The sequence below is a fragment of the Poecilia mexicana genome, unplaced genomic scaffold (genome assembly GCF_051168715.1).
Source record: "Poecilia mexicana isolate PSO_F unplaced genomic scaffold, ASM5116871v1 scaffold_1, whole genome shotgun sequence".
NCBI lineage: Eukaryota > Metazoa > Chordata > Actinopteri > Cyprinodontiformes > Poeciliidae > Poecilia > Poecilia mexicana.
The window spans coordinates 12,175,847-12,193,959 of record NW_028263370.1 but is presented as its reverse complement, the minus strand read 5'-3'; the positions used below and the strand labels follow the sequence as shown (position 1 = coordinate 12,193,959).

Below are 18,113 nucleotides of genomic sequence, written 5' to 3'. Positions count from 1 at the left end.
GTTTTACAAGCATGTTTTACAGCTTGTATTTAGTTGGACTTTGAATTCAGGTCAATTCCCAAAAGGAATGACTAAAATAAAGGCAACTTTTTCAAAATACTTTCTGAAAGACGTTGGGGGGGAAATTACATCTTGTTCTGCTCATCTCAGTCGTGTTATATACATGCTATGCAAGTACAGGCCATAAACCATATTTTACAGTCTGATGTCAAATCTTTGTCTTGTTACCATTTTTTTAGGCACATTTGTCCCAAATCTAAGCATAGTTTTTCTGCCTGTTCCTGACAGGTGTGCCGAGGCAGCATCGAGGTGAGATCTGGAAGTTCCTCTCTGAGCAGTATTTGCTCCGGCAGACGGTTCCCTCTCGGCCCCCCTCCAACCACACTCCATACAAAGAGCTGCTGAAGCAACTCACCTCGCAGCAGCACGCCATCCTCATAGACCTCGGTAACATAACCACACCAAAAAGAACATTTTTACAATCCCACATATATGCAGTACTATATTTATTTACTTTTACAGGTCCTAAAATGTGCCTCAAATCCTGCTTTTACCTTTTTTAAAACAGGCGTTTTACTGCTGGAGGCAAGAAGTCCTTTTTTTTTCTCTCTCTCTTTTTTTGTTACCGTCCTGAAAATTGTCTTTTTAATCTGACATCATAATTTTTAGGGGTACAAATGACAAAGGATGTTTGTCATCATGAAGCACCATTTATAATAAAACTTTAAGATAAACCGACACCTTTGTCTTCATCTTACGATCATATTAGGTCTAAAACATGACATTCTCGTGTGTAAACTCGTCCTCCGTATTTCATTACCCTCTGCATGAAGGATTTCTGCTGCATTAGAGTTTGTAGATGTAGCGATAAACAGAAGACGAGGAAAATTTGAAGGCATATAAACACTTTTGCAAGGCATTGTATGCGTTTCCTCCTGTTTTCAAAAGGTTTGATGTGTACAGCATAAGCAGTGTTCGCAGTATTTTTCTTTAACTTCAATCTAACAGCAAAACTATATCTAACACCTACCACCCAAAAACCCACACATGCGTATGTAGTACCTACACCCCACCCATATAACACCCACATACTTATATGGGTACCACCCACACATCTATCCCTGCTGCATTTAACCTCCAGCGTTTTTGTTTTTGACCGTGTCTCAGTCATCTGGCTGAGCATCAGATAGGACCATGATAACAAGCGAGACGCTTTACTGACACGACCTGGTGAGGAGGTGTGATGTGTTGCAAAGCACATTGTTTACGATGTTGAGAAGCAGAGCGATATACCAGTCAAACCACTTAATCTAATATGCAAATTTCCTTGGAAACAATACAAGTGTGTGAATTGGAGAGCCTCGGCATCTGATGCAGACACGCTTTTGTTTGAGCCGGCTGCGGAGTCATGTTCGGTATGTTCAGAAACGTAAAGCCCTCCAAGCGCATTCCTCGCGTAAGAACTCACAGGTTCCCCATCGTCTTCTTCACACATTACAAGTTTAGGTTTTTCAGTCTTAAAGTAGACATGCCTTCTGGTTTCATAGTGTCTTTTTACACAAGTCCATGTTGGTTTAAATAACTTTCTTTCCCTAATTAATGAAATAATTATTTGAAAGATGCTTTTGGGAGTTCCTCAGGCTCTCTTTGGTTTTTATTAAAACTTGAACCATGATCTGAAACATTTAGATGCGTCAGGAAAATTTGAGGAAATCTGTCAAGGAGCAAATACTTTTTCATGTATCTGCTCTGTTACTGAGCCTGTTGTCCTGGTTAAAGTTTTTAAACAGTGGTGAGTTAGTCATAGTGTGAAATGCCACTTGTTTAGTTTGCAATAACAGTATTTCTTTAGTAAACGCTTGGTTGTTTTTTGCAAATACTTCTGATATCAACATGTGAAACATTCAGCCCTTTCTGCTAGGCTTATTAATACAGTGTGGGGCTGATCTGTTGATTATTATTTGGATTAATTGATTAACAATCAGATAGCAAAATGTGATCAAGAGGAGATTTTTTTTATTTTCTTTTATTTTTTTAACAGAATTTGAACGAGATGAAGCTCGTTCATCTCGTTCAAGATGAACGAGATGAACGTTCATCTTGAACGTTCATCTCGTTCAAGATGAACGAGATGAACGTTCATCTTGAACGTTCATCTCGTTCATCTTGAACGAGATGAACGTTCATCTTGAACGTTCATCTCGTTCAAGATGAACGAGATGAACGTTCATCTTGAACGTTCATCTCGTTCAAGATGAACGTTCATGAACGTTCATCTTGAACGTTCATCTTGAACGTTCATCTTGAACGTTCATCTCGTTCAAATTCTCGTTCAAATTCTCGTTCGAACCAGAACTCCTCAAGTATACCACTCTATACCACTTGAGGAGTTCTGGTTAGAACATATTTGCAGACAAAGAACATCTTCTTTTTTATCTCAAATGCTATATATATATATATATTTTTTTTTTACAGTTTTGGTTTGATTACTTTTCTGAATATGTTTGTGGTTTTTTCAACAAGGGGCCTTTGTTTGAGTCTATAATTTAGTTAATGATTCATCGATTATTAAATTTGTTGATTATTTCAATAATCAGTTCTTTACAAATAATTGGATTAATCATTTCAGTCTGCTGGCCTTCAGTGCTCAGCGACAGGCAGAGTAATCGCTCTGCACTGCTCTGTAGTCAATACAGCAGGAAACAGTTCTGGTCTCCAGAACTTTCTTTGGAGTCTTTTTTTTAATAACGATTTGAAAGAAAAGGTTGGTGGTTTCAAAGTGGTAGTTTTTTAAAACCTTTGTAAGCCATCCACTCTTATTAATATTTTGGGATTAATTTTAGCTCTACATAGGGCGCTCTTAATGGTTCTTAATGGATAAATAAGATGGTAATGTTTTGTTCTCCTCCAGGTCGGACTTTTCCCACTCACCCATACTTCCAAGCGCAGCTGGGAGCAGGGCAGCTCTCGCTGTTCAACATACTGAAAGCTTACTCACTGCTTGACCCCGAGGTAAGTTTTTCTTTTTCTTTTTTTTTCATATTCCTCTGTGGAATAAAAGTGAATGTCAGGTTTCATTTTTCTTAGAGGCATAAAAACTCTTACTTACCATTTATCTTGTTGCTGTAGGTGGGCTACTGTCAGGGCCTGTCCTTCATTGCTGGAGTTCTGCTTTTGCACATGGGGGAGGAGGACGCATTCAACATGCTCAAATTTCTGATGTTTGATGTCGGGCTTCGTAAGCAGTACAGGCCTGATATGATTATCCTGCAGGTAAGATGCAGATTGTTTCCCTTTCTAAAGTCGGTTTGTGCATTCCTCTTTGTTTGTTTGTCTTCTTTAACATAGTAAAAATCATCACTATGATTTATGATGGTTGGCTTGGGTAGAAATTTATTAGGATTGATTCTTTGACACTTGAATTTCCTCATCTGTGAAGGCCAGAGCTAAGCTTTTAAGTACGCTGTTGGTGTGCTGGGTTTTTCTTGGCCTCGAGCGTCTAATGATGCTCTGACTGCACTGGTAAGATGGTTAGATTAGCATTTGATTTGATCTTTCACTTGGACAGAGCTAAATGCAGATATCACCTGATTTTATTGCATTAACTTGCTCCTATTTTGTTGGAATCAAAACAGTTTGAATAAAAGTGGCGTAAGAATGAGGTTAACCAGGAAGGATGAACATTAAACTGATGCAGCTCAGAGTTTTAGACACAAAGCCTGAAAACTAACTGCGCCCAGGAGGCAAGTTGCACACATATATTAATAAAATATGTGTTGTAAGATGTTGTTTTTGTGAAGTAACGTCTCCAATGACATCTGCAGCACTGAGAAAGCACCTTCATTAACCTGCCTGTATTAAAGCACCAGATCTATTAATAAAGTTGGTTTCTCAGTACTTACAGTGTTGCCTCTCCCGGTGAAGATGTGACAGCATCTGTTGTATGTATTTATTAACTAATAATAGTTTGATTACTCACAGTCAAGTAAGAATCTACAAAACTACCAGCATTATAAGACAACAAAACACCTGTGGAAAGATTTGATATCCAGTAATTTCATTAAACAAATTCCAGACAGTATTTTTTTTTTTTCTCAAACTGTTTTCTTCCTGCAATTTATATTAAACATTAGAGCTAGATGAAGGTTTAAAAACTCAATGTTTGGCTTGTAATTGATTCGCTTTTAATTAAATGCAAGGTAAAGGGCCTGTCGGTTTTCCTCCATCAGATTCAGATGTACCAGCTGTCTCGGCTGCTTCATGACTACCACAGGGATCTGCACGGCCACCTGGAGCAGCAGGAGATCGGCCCCAGCCTATACGCCACCCCCTGGTTCCTCACGCTGTTCGCGTCACACTTCCCGCTCGGCTTTGTGGCACGTGTCTTCGGTAAGATCTGAGACCTTCATGCTTATGCACTTAGAGATTCGGCCCGCACTGTAACTGCTTGTAATCCTCTTGCTGTGACTAAGATAACCACATTTACTGAAGAGTAGAAACCATGTCAGGGAACAGAGAACTTGTAGGTTTAACTTCTCTCTTCTGTTACCTGTCAGGATAAGAGTTTGTGATGGCAGAGATGAGCCTAATGCGTAAATAATAGAGATGTAATGATAGATCCAGATCACTTTGGGTTCATAAAAAGAAGTGATTTTAGTTTTGGGAAAAGTAGCCATCAGCTTTTTTTGTTGTTGTTGTTTGATTGTCTACAGATAACAGAAAAGATTATATTTATTCTAGGTGTGACCAGCTCATTTAATCATACTTTCAAATGTATTCATATTTATTGATGCTCTCATTGAGCCAACAATGGGGAAAATATTAAAATGAGCAGTTTTGGTGATTTTGTGAAAATGCAATAACAATAAATACGTTTTTATCATGATAAATATGTAGAGGTGGAATGGATGGGATGAGAGCAGAGGTACGGAGCCCAACATGCGATGTCTGACCTAGCAGGGTGGTTGTTTGTCCCGTCTCTCTGTGTTCCTCTGTGATGGTAACAGATTGTACCCGCCTCTCGGACAGTCGCTTTTTTAGTTAAACTTACATCATCAGACATAGTGTCATCCTAACAAGAACTTGATAATTCTTTTCCAGACTGATGTTACATTGACAGTTAATTTATGGGATTAATATTGCAAGAAGATCTTGTTGGATCCATCCATCCTTTTCGATCCACGTATCCGAGGTCGGGTCGGGTCACAGCAGCCTAAGCAGAGAGGCCCAGACTTCCTGCGCCCAGCCACTTGGGTCAGCTGCTCTGGAGGAATCCCAAGGCGTTCCGAGATCACAGTCCCTCCAGCGTGTCCTGGGTCTTCCTCTGGGTCTCTTCCTGGTGGGAAATGTCCAGAACGCCTCACCTGCGTCCAGCAGGCATCCTAATCTGACTCCTCTCAACGTGGAGGAGCAGCTGCTCTACTCAAAGTCCATCCCAGATAGTAGGAGTCACCTCGACGCACGACTCTTGTTACACCCCCAGAAAATGGGTGTAAAATATTAAGAATGCTTGATGAATTAATACTCTAAAGTGTTAGAGTATATTTTCAGCAGTTGTCTCTTTAAGAATCGACTCTCTTTAGATTTTAGCCTCAGAGTGAGTCACAGAGGTGACAGAGCGATGATTTTCAACGTCACTTTTTGATTTTTGTTCCTCTGCGTCTTTTTATCTTTCAATGTTTTAACACCCACTTAGTTTCTATCTCTTTTTCAAGCCTTATCTTTTCTCTCCTTCATTCCATCCTTAGTATTGTTGTCATGCCTAATTTCTTATATTGGGCTCTGCGACTGAACCAGACTTGCTGTCTCCTTGAGCTCATCTGAGCAGAACGATCAGTGTGTGTTCGTGCGTGTTTGTGAATGAGGGCATCACGTGTTGGATATCGCATGTTGGGCTCCACACCTCTGCTCCCATTCCTTATTCTCATCTATGATCTCATGCACTCCTGCCTAACCCAAAACCACACCCTGATGTATTCAAAGAAAGACAAAAAAAACAAAAGCACACCCTCGCTTAGCTCTGCAGATTCACTCTAACATATATTTATGTTTGCTTTTGCATTTATTCTATTGACGTCAGATCATTATTCTGTTTTTAAAAACAAGCCTTTAAGTCACGCATAAATACGGTAAGCTTCACTGTCACCACCTGTCATGATTTGTATTTATTCAAATGCATCCTAAAAAGTTTTCACGTCAGAGCTTTGGTTTTTTCCCCCATCTCTTTTGTGTTGTACGTCTTTCTTTTCCTCTCTTACTTAGCAACATTTGACCAGCTTTTTTTTTTTTTACTTCTCTCTTTACTAGATATGTTGTTCCTCCAGGGTTCAGAGGTTATCTTCAAAGTAGCCTTGAGCCTTCTGGGCAGCCACAAGCCTCTGATCCTGCAGCACGACAGCCTGGAGTCCATAGTGGACTTCATAAAGACCACACTGCCCAACCTCGGCCTGGTGCAGATGGAGAAAACCATCAACCAGGTGGGAATAAAGACACTAACCTGGCTCAGTTTAAAACACAACTGCATCTCATTCATCCTTGAATTACATTCAACTTTAAAAGTTTACATTTTCACTTCATATTGTTTTCATTCTTCCCATAATAACTGATACGGACACACCTTAGTAGCCTAGACTAGTCCGGAAGAATACAGCATTTTACTTTAGTAATTTCAACAGCTCCCATGGAAAGATCAAACAAGCAACAAGTCAGGGCAGGTTAATGTCTGCATGTTCAAGTCCATGTTTGCAGGTTGTAGCCCACACAGTCCTGCAGAAATGCAGCCACTCATCACACCTCAGCAACATAAAATTGCAGCGGACAAATGTTGAATGTTTGCTGTGACTGGATACAATCACAGTTGAGTTAGATTGGGATGAGAATGCAACAGATTGTCAAGTTCAGATGTTTTTACAGAGCCTGTATGAAACGACCACAGTTGGACCAAGTGATTTAAAGCGATCCTCATTTCCTTTAGCTTTTACATTAAATAAAGACCCATTTGTATCTTTCTACGACACAGTGAATAACATGTTAATGGAGGTAAAACACAGACACGGGGTCACCAAGCCCTCCATGAAACAACCATTAGACATTTTATACAAAATCTGGGCTTTACACTGAAATATTGGTCAGTACAGTCAGAAAAAATAAACATAAAGTCAAATAAACACAGAAATATTTCACCAGACACAATCAGCCCTCAGTGGCCATCACCTTCCCCAGACCTAGATCCTACTGATACAGTGAAGAAAGGGGAGAAGAGAGAGATTTTGCGACTCTAGAAAGATGATCTAAAGAGAGTATTCCTAGAGGAAGGATTCCTTTCTCTGTTCGCTCCAATGTTGTGAAATTTTATAGGATGAGACTAAATACTTTCCTGTATTAACAGCAGGAGCTCAAGAACAGTAAACATGACACTGGTGTTTGTTTAAAACAATTATTCTTAATTTTATTTTCTCCTCTGAGTAAATTAACTTTAAGCAAAGTTTAGGTTTTGTAGTTTTCAGTGTAAAATTACAAAACTGCAGTAAACGGGGCTCCACATGGTCTAGAAATGTCGATGTTGAAAAAGATGGGTTGGACACATAAATATTTGCCTTCAACATCCATCCATCGCTAAACAGTTTCAACAATTAATCGTAAAGTCTTGTACTTAAAATGCAAAAATGTGGCTGAAAGGGACCTCATAAAACTTTCATAAAAATATTTAGGGAATCCTGTGTAAAATGTTTTTTTTTTTTTTTAATTCACCACTTTAATAGGGGTGGCAACCAGTTTGTCCAAATCTATAGTTTAACAATTTGTCTGGTTTCTGTTCAGGTTTGTCTATTTTTATTATTACATATAAATTTAATGATAAATTAATTTGATGACTCCTTACATTGCTCAGAATCCGCCAATATTCACCTCTCCCGTGTTGATTTTAAAGAGCTATTGCTGAAAGTCATCATAATAAAGTAATTTGTGGGATGTAGAACCAGAATTGGTTGAGTTTGTAAAATTATCCTTCACCACAAATTTGTTTACATTTAAGATCAGAGCAGATTTACAGTTACAACCTTTTGAAAAAAAATTAGAGACACCATTTGTTTGACTTTGCAAAAAACGTTGCCGGTTTTATACTTTTTGTGGAGTTTGCTTAAGTCTTAAAGCAAGTATTTGTGAACAATAGGACAGTAAATATCACCTGACTTTCGGTGTTGACTCTGAATCACTCCTGATTGCTGCCTCCGTCATTTTTGAAGGGATTAGATGGATCTTATATCTTGGCTTACGTCAATTTCACTGTGAAAATTCCTGCAGCGTTTTATTGTGTTTGTTTTTGTCATTTAATACAGGTAACCTTTTAAACTTGCCTCAGTTCCACCTCAGCTCTGAGTGACGGAGGCTCACCTCGGTGTGAGCCACACCCTGCCTTTCCAGCAGCACTCAGTGCAGCTGTTGGGTGTGTGTCAAGTCATTTAAAGTCAGTGTCATTCCACCATTTTTAGAAAAGACGTAAGATCAGGTGAACCAGCTGAATGTTTCCAATTGCTATCATCCCTCATTCTGTATTTTAGAATATTAACCTACAACTCGTCAAGCAGCCGAGTTGATGCGTTAATTTAAAGCTGTTGGGTATTACAAACTTAACTTAGCTTCAGGGTTACCTTTGAAATTTGCATGATGTAACAAACTGGTTTCACACTGGTTATTTCCCTCTAAAGTTGGTTCTCCATTTCACATTGCAGCCAGGTTTGTAGGTAACCAAGTTTCAACTTCAGCACAAAAAGCACCCGGCTACAAGAACTATGATGTATGCAACTTTTAGTTTGGGGGGTTGGTTAAAGTTGTGATGATCTGTGAAACTAGAGGTACATTTTATTGATCCAGATCTGTTGTAATAAACAGATCATCCTACAGTGATCAATTTGATCAGATCAGATTTCTAAATGTTGCACCTGAAAAAAAAAATCTCATGTCGCAATGGCGCTACCAGTCCTTGGGGGTAATAAAAGACCTGATTGGTAATAAAATATCCGCTTTGAAAACAGACACACTTTGGGACCATGTATAAACCAATCAGAGATAGTGAAAGACGGGAACTCCTCTCTGATTGGCCGTGGACCAGACCGTACGTAACTACGTCTGCGCCCTGCAGTCAGCGGCGAGTAGGCTAGGCTAGTAGGCTACGAAAGCCAAGTCAGAGTGGATTTTATGTGGTTGAGGAAAGAAAATGTAGAAAAGTTAAGGTCTGAACCATCCGAAAAGTCATTACCATTACTCTATGAGCTACCAACGCCCCTATGTTACGTGAAATTGTGGTTCGGAAACGGTCTCCGATAACGAGCCACAAATGATCCACTCCGAGCCAAAGCCACTGAAATTAAAAGGGGGAAGTGTTTTAAAGCCAGCGGCTTCGCCAGTTTTGCTGGCCAAGATGCACTAAAGCCAAAAATATAATGCACTTCATTTACTGTAAAGAGTGTCGTGCCACAGTAATTATTAGTTTCTCCTGCGCGCACTGGTCAGGAAGTGCGGGTCCATTTGCGTCTCAGTTCCTACAAACGAGACTTGAAATAGTGAATGTAAACTCGGTTTATAAATATTTACATAATAAATAAACGGCGTTGTGTTCGTTTTGTGATGCGAGATGTATCTGCTGGAAACAAAACAAACAAAAAAAAGTTCCTGAGTTCATTTGAGAACAACTATTTCTATCAAATATTTTCATAGCCAGATAGACGAAATGAATTAATCATATTAAACACAAAATCCAATAAAGTAAAATCTGAATAAAGTTGCACTTGGGATTATTTGTACTTCTGTCAGATCTAGATTTAAACTCATTCAAGCCAGGTAGGAAATGAGCATCTCTTAATATGTTCTTTTATTTAATGTATCTTGAGATATAATTCTGCTCCAAATAAGGAACTATTTTCATTTGATTATTAGTCATTTACAGATGAATATTACCTTCATTTGACACTGATTTAAAAAGTCTTATGAAAAATAATTAGACACACCAGTGCAAAAAGTTAGTATAGAGTCCTGGATCATAAATTTTACAAAGAGAAAATAAATATATTTTTCAAATGTTGAATAAAATACCTGGACTTTGTATAAATGGCGCTAAAGTACCAAAGTGTTTAGCGTTATTCTGAGGGAAGTTATCCAGAGCTGCTCGTGTCCCACCTCTCACTCAAACTGTGCCTTCTACATAACCCTGCTGATTAACAAAGCAAAGCAGAGCGGGAATACATCTACGTCTCAGCTTTAATAATCCAAACAGCTCCTAAATCCTGAGGATAATGAAGAGTAAAGCCTTTAATTATATGTGAGCAACACGGGATGACAGCTGCCTCCCTCCTGAAAGCTTTCTCTCAATAATAGTTTGCTTTTCTCTTCAGAAAGAAGTGTTGACCTAATTTCAGTGTGACGCCTTGAGTTTGCTGTCCACAAACACCAAAACACTGCAGCAGTGCCATATTTCAATTTGACCCATTTCTACTGTTATTAACTAAAAGAAACACACAGTGTAGCATATCATACACAGTTTGTGTAAATAAATGTACCCTGTGTCAGCTATCTTTCGTAATTCCATATATTTCAGTAGAAACTCGATTGCCTGCTATTAGTAAAACTTTTAACGTTTTAGAAGGTTTGAGTCTTTGGTAAATAGTTTTTGTTGTTGTAGCTGTATTATTATTTTTTTTTACGTCATGGTTTTCGTTTTCTCAGGTTTGTGAGATGGATGTGTCCAAGCAGCTGCAGGCCTATGAGGTTGAGTACCACGTGCTGCAGGATGAGCTGCTGGACACGCCCCCAACCCTCAACCAGCAGCAAAGAGCTGCACAGCTGGAGAGGACCAATCAGAGCCTCCGGCAGCAGAACCTGGACCTGTTGGAGGAGCTGCAGGTATGCGGACATACAGAACATGTGAAGATCCACGACTGAAAGCTATGTGTAAACCTCCTCACTCTGATATGTCTAAGTGAAACCTAGTGCAAGTAAATTGACTTCAAAACTCACCTAATTATTTGGTTTTGTAAGAATCACAGGTTGCAGACCCCTGACCTTAGCTGACAGGTCAGGAAGTGACAGAGGTCACATTAGATTTAGTTAGTTGTCCTTCATTTTGAGAGACGGTCTCAACAAAATAATAAGTAACTGAACGAGGAGCAGCAGGAGGAATGCGCTCTTTTCAAATCCTTCATAACTCTTCAACGCGCCGTCAGTGATGCGTTTAGTTTAGTGTCCAGCGACGATACTCTGATTTTCTTTCTATAGATTGAATTTGTTAGACTCTAATCGTACTCTGCATGTACAGTTGAAAATGTGTGTGTCTACACAAGCTGGTCAGGTGTGTTAATTGTAATACATTAAAATGACGATGGGTAAGGAGAGCCGATCCTTCCCCTCCTCACCTGTCCACTACTTTGTGCTAATCTGTCACATAAAATCCCAACAAAACCGTGAAGTTTGGCTTCGTAACATGACCTAATGTGAAATGTCCAAGAGGCGTGCGCGGTTCTGCTAGAGAGTTTGTTCTCCTGCGCGCTGATCATTCAAGCTGCTGTTCTCTGATGCCGTTTTAACACAGGTGTCCCACGCGCGAGTCTGCAACCTGGAGAGTCGGGTGGAGGCCCTGGCGCAGTCGGAGGGACAGCTGAAGGAGCAGGTTTCTGCTCTCGAGGAGGAAAAGAAGCAGCTGGCCAGCACCATCGCACACCTCCACAAGCTCCTCACCGAGCTGGGCATCAACGCCGACCTCGACGGGCAGACGCTCCCCTAAGCTCCCCAAAGACGAGACTTTGACCACAGTTTCACAGCCGAACGGCAGCACAGTGGACTCTGTCTGGTTTAAATGCTAATAGCTGCATGTGAACACAGGCAGAATGCAGGAAGAGCGAGGGTTACAGCCCTAAAGGAAGAATTTGTTGAAGTGACTCCTAAATTGGTCTCTCACACCTCCAGTAAATGAGAACAGGACGCAGGATGAGAGGGCTTTCCTTTCCTCTTAAAGATGTAAACAAACTCCCAGTTAGCACTGAGCCTCTGCTGTTCAAACAGAAAACCATCAGATAGATTCTCACCTGTCTGTTTGTTCACAAAGAGCACGTTTCACACACAGCTTTATTTGTCTGTGTTGGATCCGACCAGGCTGAACCGCCCAAAGATCATCTTGATGCTTTATTTGGAAGAACAAAGACTCCACTACACAGTATTCTGAGACATGATCGCTGTTACACAAAGTTGGTCCCAAAGAAACAAACAAAGCGCGCTGCTTTGTTCTGCCGTGATTAGCCTCCTGTAGCGCTGTTTTCGGTTTATCTATTACAAAGGCTGAGTGCGACGTTATCTAAACGACGCCGGGTGCTGCTGAAATGTTTGGGTCGGGAGGTGAGCTAGGTTCAGCTATTTTTGATTCTTCCTCAGCACTTGTAGTTCCTAGCTTCCTGACCGTGTGCATTTTAACTTCATTTAGCGACAGAAGCTCACAGGAAGAGTGATACAATATATCCAGTCCATTTCACATCCTGTTTTTCACCTCTGAATACACTTCGAATCGTGTGCGAGGATGGAGGGCGGGGTGGTGGTGGTGGTGGGGGGGGGGATTTTGAAACGGCAGCGCTCCCCGTCCAGGACGGGGGAAGCCCTAACAGGCTCCTCTAAGTTATTTCCAAAACGACGCTCGGGTGTGACGCCCGCGCCGCTGAGACAATCTGTAGGGTGTAAATGTTTTACTGTATTTTCCCGACACACTGAACTCCTCGGAGCCAAGCTGCAGCTTGGTGCGTCTGTACGTGAACGTCTGAATGTTACTGTTTCTTGTGCACTTCACTGATCCAAAAAGAAAAGCTGTTTATCACTTTGAAGATATTTTTTTTTTTTGCTTTTACTCTTTTGCACATATTTCTTGTTTTATTGATCTATTGTCAGTCTGTACTTTAAAATACAACTCATTATTATTTCAGCACACATGGAGTCTGTGTTCTTTTCGTGCCTGAGGTTGTCTGCTTACAATAAAGAGTCATGGATCAGATGTAACGTGTCAATTGTCGTAGATTGCCTCCTGTCTAAACACGTCAGTCACTCTCAGTGCCGTGGCTCTGATTGAAGCTTTTTGCATATGGAAACACGCCTCACACACACACACACACTTATACACCACTGGAGTTCAGGAGCTCCTGCAGAGGCGTTACAGAGAGCATGCTCAGGCAAGTTGGCTCTCTTGTTAGTGTGCATCTGCTGTAAATTTAATCTGCGTAACCTTGGATCAGTTAAAACAAGCCTCTGAGTTTGTCATGTCGTATGAGAATCTGTTCTCCTGTGAACCGGAACGCTGCGTCTGTGGGTGGGATGAGAGCTCAAAGTCAACTCAGATGTTCCCAACAAAATATTTTCTCTGGATGCAAGTAAATTTCAACATCTTCCGTCTGGTCAGGATGAACAATCTGAGCTTCAAGTACTTTATGTAGGACACGATCACATATTAACAGATTTTTATATTTATGGAATCAGCAGTGATCCAGTTCTTCTCTACACTTTCTCTTTAGAGTAAGCCTAACTAAAAAAATTGTGGGTTTTCAGAAACTTTTGCTTAAGAATTGACAACTTCCTGTTATCCCGTGTTCATCTTGCCGCCGTGCACACTTGATGGTGAAGGAAGTTCACTGCGTTTTGATCCATTGAGGTTGAACTAGTAAACACTCCAGGTGTCTGTAGTGGGAAATACCAGATGTGTAGGTGGAGGGTATCTCATGACCACTGGTGGAGGATCTATGAGGCTCCGGGCCATTCCTCCTGCACAGCTCCTGGGAACCTGTAGAACTCTGACCTCTAAAAAAAAAAAAAAGAACAAACTCGCGGTTTTATGGTAAGTTAAGGTTTGAGTCTGCCAGAAAACTGACAAAAGATCATCAGGTCTTTCAGTTAGAAACGCAAAACGCAGAAATGATTTGCCAGACAAACAAAAACAAAACAATCCTATTCCATGTCCATCTCTGTCTGCAAACCGAAGTTCTGTAGACAGTCTGTGGGTTGAGGCCAAGAGACCTCGGACTTTGCTAAAGATCCTTTTCTGGAAATATGAGCACAAAAAGACCCATCAGTGATTTTGTTCTTTTCCAAACTGAGTCAAAGTAGAGGTTGACTTTTTTTTTTTTGTCAACATTTTTCAATGTGGCATTAGGCTACTGCCAGAAAAATAAATTTTATTAGTGGTGTCATTATGATTCAGTGCTTATAAATCTCTGATTCTGAAAGAGTAAATGAAAAAGCTCAGCTCTCTTTACCCATCGTTTTATAGCCCCGCTGCTGTAAAACTGAGTTCTGCTCTTTAATCGCAATCAGCTGCTGCCTGTGAACATGCTATAAAAGCTGATTGTACACACACACACACACACACACACACATTACGTTTCTAGTGGAGCAAATGAGCAAAAACAATACGGCCCACACAAAGGCCGGTGAATGAATTTGTTTCACTCCCCAAAAATAGCAACAAAAATATCTCAAAACATTTTGTTGATACATTTAAAAAGTGACTTTGTTCTTGTCTCTTGAAAATAACATTTTCGAACTTTAATCATTTCTTTGCTGATATACAAACTAGTGTAGATTTATTAATTATGTAATATTTCAAGTCTGTCTTTCTTATTTTTCATAAGTCCTATACATGAAAACTCAAAATTCACTGTCTCAAAAAATAAGAATGTTGTTTAACCTTTTATTTAAAAGGGTGAATTATAAAAGGTCATTGCTAAAGAAGCTGTTTGTGTTCAGAATGCTGTAGCCAAGCACATTCATAGAAAGTTGAGTGGAAGGAAAAGCTGTAACCGCAGTCTTGCGAAAACTGTTAAACAAAATCGTTATAAAAACACAAAACTCAAACAATAAACATGGGCTCCAAATGTGGCATTCCCCGTGCGAAGCCAGGTGTCTCACATGGACTAAGGAGAAAAAGAACCGAACTGGTTTTCATTTAAAAGTGAACCTTGAATTTTATTTGGAAATCAACATCCCAGAGTCTGGAGGAACAGTTTGTGATGTTTTTTTTTTTGTTAATGTTCAGTGTGAAGTTTCCACAGTCAGTGATGGTTTGGTGTGACAAAACATGTTGAACTTTTTCATGAAGCTACATTTTTTTTATAGCTGTAGGGTTTACAGTTCCAACTTTCTTCTTCTGCTGCTGCCTGACGTTTCCTAATTCTCCACTGACGTGTTCAATATCTGCAGCTCAACATGAGAATGAGGATTGGGACACGGGTAGACCTCGTTGCTCCCGACCTTTGACCTCTTATGTCAGGCCTGATAGAAGCCTCATGCTATTGAGATGATGCTGTAATTGACACCGCCAGTGAACCCAAGAAGGTATTTTTCAGGCACCTCATGTCTTAATCCAAACCAAACACTGGAGCTGAGCGGTGTTTTCCATGGAGCTGCAACAAGAAGAGTCGAGTTCTTGACACAACATCCAGAAGCCGGACACACCTTCCTCTGAGGGTGTGTCTGAATAGCATGACTCCTCTGTTTGGGGCCCCACCCTTTCAGCCCACCAGAGGCAGCCTCCATCATGCACAAAGCAGCTAATCTGCAGGGATCCTTTGGTTTAACTTCGATTTGCTCAGTGTCGTAACAGCAAACAGAGCATGTGTGTGTCTGAACACTCGCTGTATCACGGCTGCTGCTGCTAAAAGTTGAAAAGGCCACAGGAGGATGGTGGCGCGTTTGAGTCTCAGCATCTGTGGGCAGATGCTCTTCGTTCTCTGGTTGAGTCATCAGGACCGCCTGCTGACCGGAGTGCCGCCTCAGCTGTGTGTAAACCTCAGTGTGTATGTGTGTATGGGTGAGTGTCTGCACACTGCCAGGACCTGAGCCGATGCTCCAAGTTTAGCTGTATTTGATTTGGCTTCAGTTTACCCATCCACACTCGCTCAGCCCATCCCTCCGCTGCACTCAGCTCCACCGAACGACTCCGTCCAGAAACCAATACTCTGAGGAGAAGGACTGCTCTGTTTCCTATCCATTACAGTGTAATTAAGTCTTTTACATTGTTTGTGTTTAATATCCTGTTTTTGGATTAGTGTGGCTTTCAGGTTGTTTTCTATTTGCACTCAGTAGTGGGAATTTCCCAGTTCCCAGTCTGGAGTATCAGCTGAAACCCAGGGATGTCTGAACCCGGACAGGGCAGAAATGCCACGTCCACCTTCCTCGCGTTTTACCTGCAAACCAGTGGATTCTTCAATTTGAGCGGTCCAGTTTCCAGCTCCGCAGATAACAGATGCTACGTAGCAACCATGAGCAACATGAGGCACGTTTTACATGCAGGCCAACATGTAAAACATGCAAATGTGTGGTTCAGTGCTAAAACTGCACCTCATAATGATGTCATCACAACTAAACATGGTGCAGGCAGCATCATGCTGAGGGTAAGCTCTTATTCAGAAGGGACGCAGAAGCCAGTTAGAGTTGATGGAGCTAAATAGGTAACAATCCGTGGAGAAAACCTGTTGGAGGCAGCAAAAAACTGAATACTGAGATGAAGTTTGACCTTCCTCTATTCATCAGTCAGAATAGTTTAACATAGTCATGTGCTATAATGGTCTAGTCAAAGCACAGACATACATCCAATACTTGAAAGGGGGATACTTGGAAAGTGTGCAGCCATCTGCACTCCTCTGCTACAACTCTTGGTTTTTTGTGATGAAAATACATTTTTACTGTGACCTTTGACCTGCATAACTGGTGTTGAAAGCGCTGGAGAAGTTAACGAAAATAATCCTTTAACAGGAATGTGGTGAGTTTTTATTTCCACTGGATGTCTTTGCTATGTTTTGCATTTGTAAGCAGCCATGTTGAATTTCAAGGCTTGGGTTGTTGAAACTCCTCCAACCTTTGAATTTAAGATCCTGACTTCAGGTTTAGTTTATTTCTCCCTAACTCGGAAATTTCAATTTCTGAGTACAAACCAGATGCGACATTTTTTTACAACTCCAATGAAAATATCTAATGTGGCTTCCGTGCCTACAAAATTAAAATAAATGAAACATATCTGTGATAAGGTGTTTATTTTCACTGCTATTATTTGAGGTCTCGTTAAACCAGACGGAGAATAAAAACAATAAAGATAAAACTCAGGAAAAGTCGGATCAGTTCTCTTGGGATGATTAATGTCTTCACACATTTTCGAAGTAATTAATCTTAAACTGTAGCTTAAGAAGTATCTTCAGATCAGTTGCTCTTGTTAGCTGCAGCTAATTAATGAAAGATTATTCTGATTTGCAGTCATCAGCGGGAGAGCAACAGAAGGCAGAGTCACTGAAAAACCCCGAGGCGCTGACACAGCACTAAATCCTGATAATTTACCTTCAGCTCCAGAGCAGGTCTGCCTGATGTGATGTGAACCACAAGAGCTCAGATCTCTGACAGCTTCTCTGCTCATTTTCTGTTTCTCGTGGCACATAATGATAGTTTGTAACTGCGCCAAGAAAACACAGGTGGAACAAGAAGCTCTGTGGAGAAAAAAAAAAACAGAACCGCTGCCAAAGTTTTCTGTTGCAATCACTACATCCCAATTCATAGGAGAATTGTTTATTGCTGCTATTTTCTAAACCTAACATTGGTTATGTTGCTTAATTTGATAAAATATCTTTTTTCTTTTTATCTCCACGGTACAGTGTCTTGATTTGAAATTAGAGCTGCAGGTTACAGCTGATTCAGAGCAACTGAATCAGCACTTATGTGTCAAGAGCTGATGATGTTTTTAGCCTTTTCCCATGAACTTTGCCCAGTTTAGCTGTTGCCTTATGTATAAATTTGGTGCTTTTTAATTTTTTTTTTTTTTTTTTACAAACTGAGATCACTTTCTTTGCTACAGAACGACTCCACACTATCCAACTTGAAAACTGTTTCCTTTTATTCACTTTCATCGTCAGTATTTAACACTGCCATTGCAATCTCTTCCAATGGTTTGACACAAATGAGCAAAGCGATTTCATTTTCATTTTCCAGTAGTAACCTGTGCTGCTGTTTGATGACCAACTTTATTGCAACGAGTCACAACCCAAAACCTATTGAGAAAGAAAAAGAGCAGGTTGTTCCTACAAAGTGTCAAAGTGTGGGTGAGGATG

The 18,113-nt window shown here is 40.5% G+C and overlaps 1 protein-coding gene across 3 annotated transcripts in view; it reads left to right on the top strand.

Annotated features, from left to right (window-relative positions):
- Nucleotides 1-13,024, top strand: part of tbc1d1 (TBC1 (tre-2/USP6, BUB2, cdc16) domain family, member 1) — a 52,079-nt gene extending 39,055 nt beyond the window's left edge. For all 3 annotated transcript variants that reach the window (XM_088004660.1, XM_014980889.2, XM_014980894.2), the window contains 7 exons: nt 289-447; nt 2,912-3,012; nt 3,130-3,273; nt 4,230-4,389; nt 6,307-6,476; nt 10,720-10,896; nt 11,582-13,024. In XM_088004660.1, the coding sequence (XP_087860786.1) occupies nt 289-447; nt 2,912-3,012; nt 3,130-3,273; nt 4,230-4,389; nt 6,307-6,476; nt 10,720-10,896; nt 11,582-11,773 (1,103 nt within the window). In that variant the 3' untranslated portion in view covers nt 11,774-13,024. The remainder of the gene's footprint in view (nt 1-288; nt 448-2,911; nt 3,013-3,129; nt 3,274-4,229; nt 4,390-6,306; nt 6,477-10,719; nt 10,897-11,581) is intronic.
- The last annotated feature ends 5,089 nt before the right edge of the window (nt 13,025-18,113 follow it).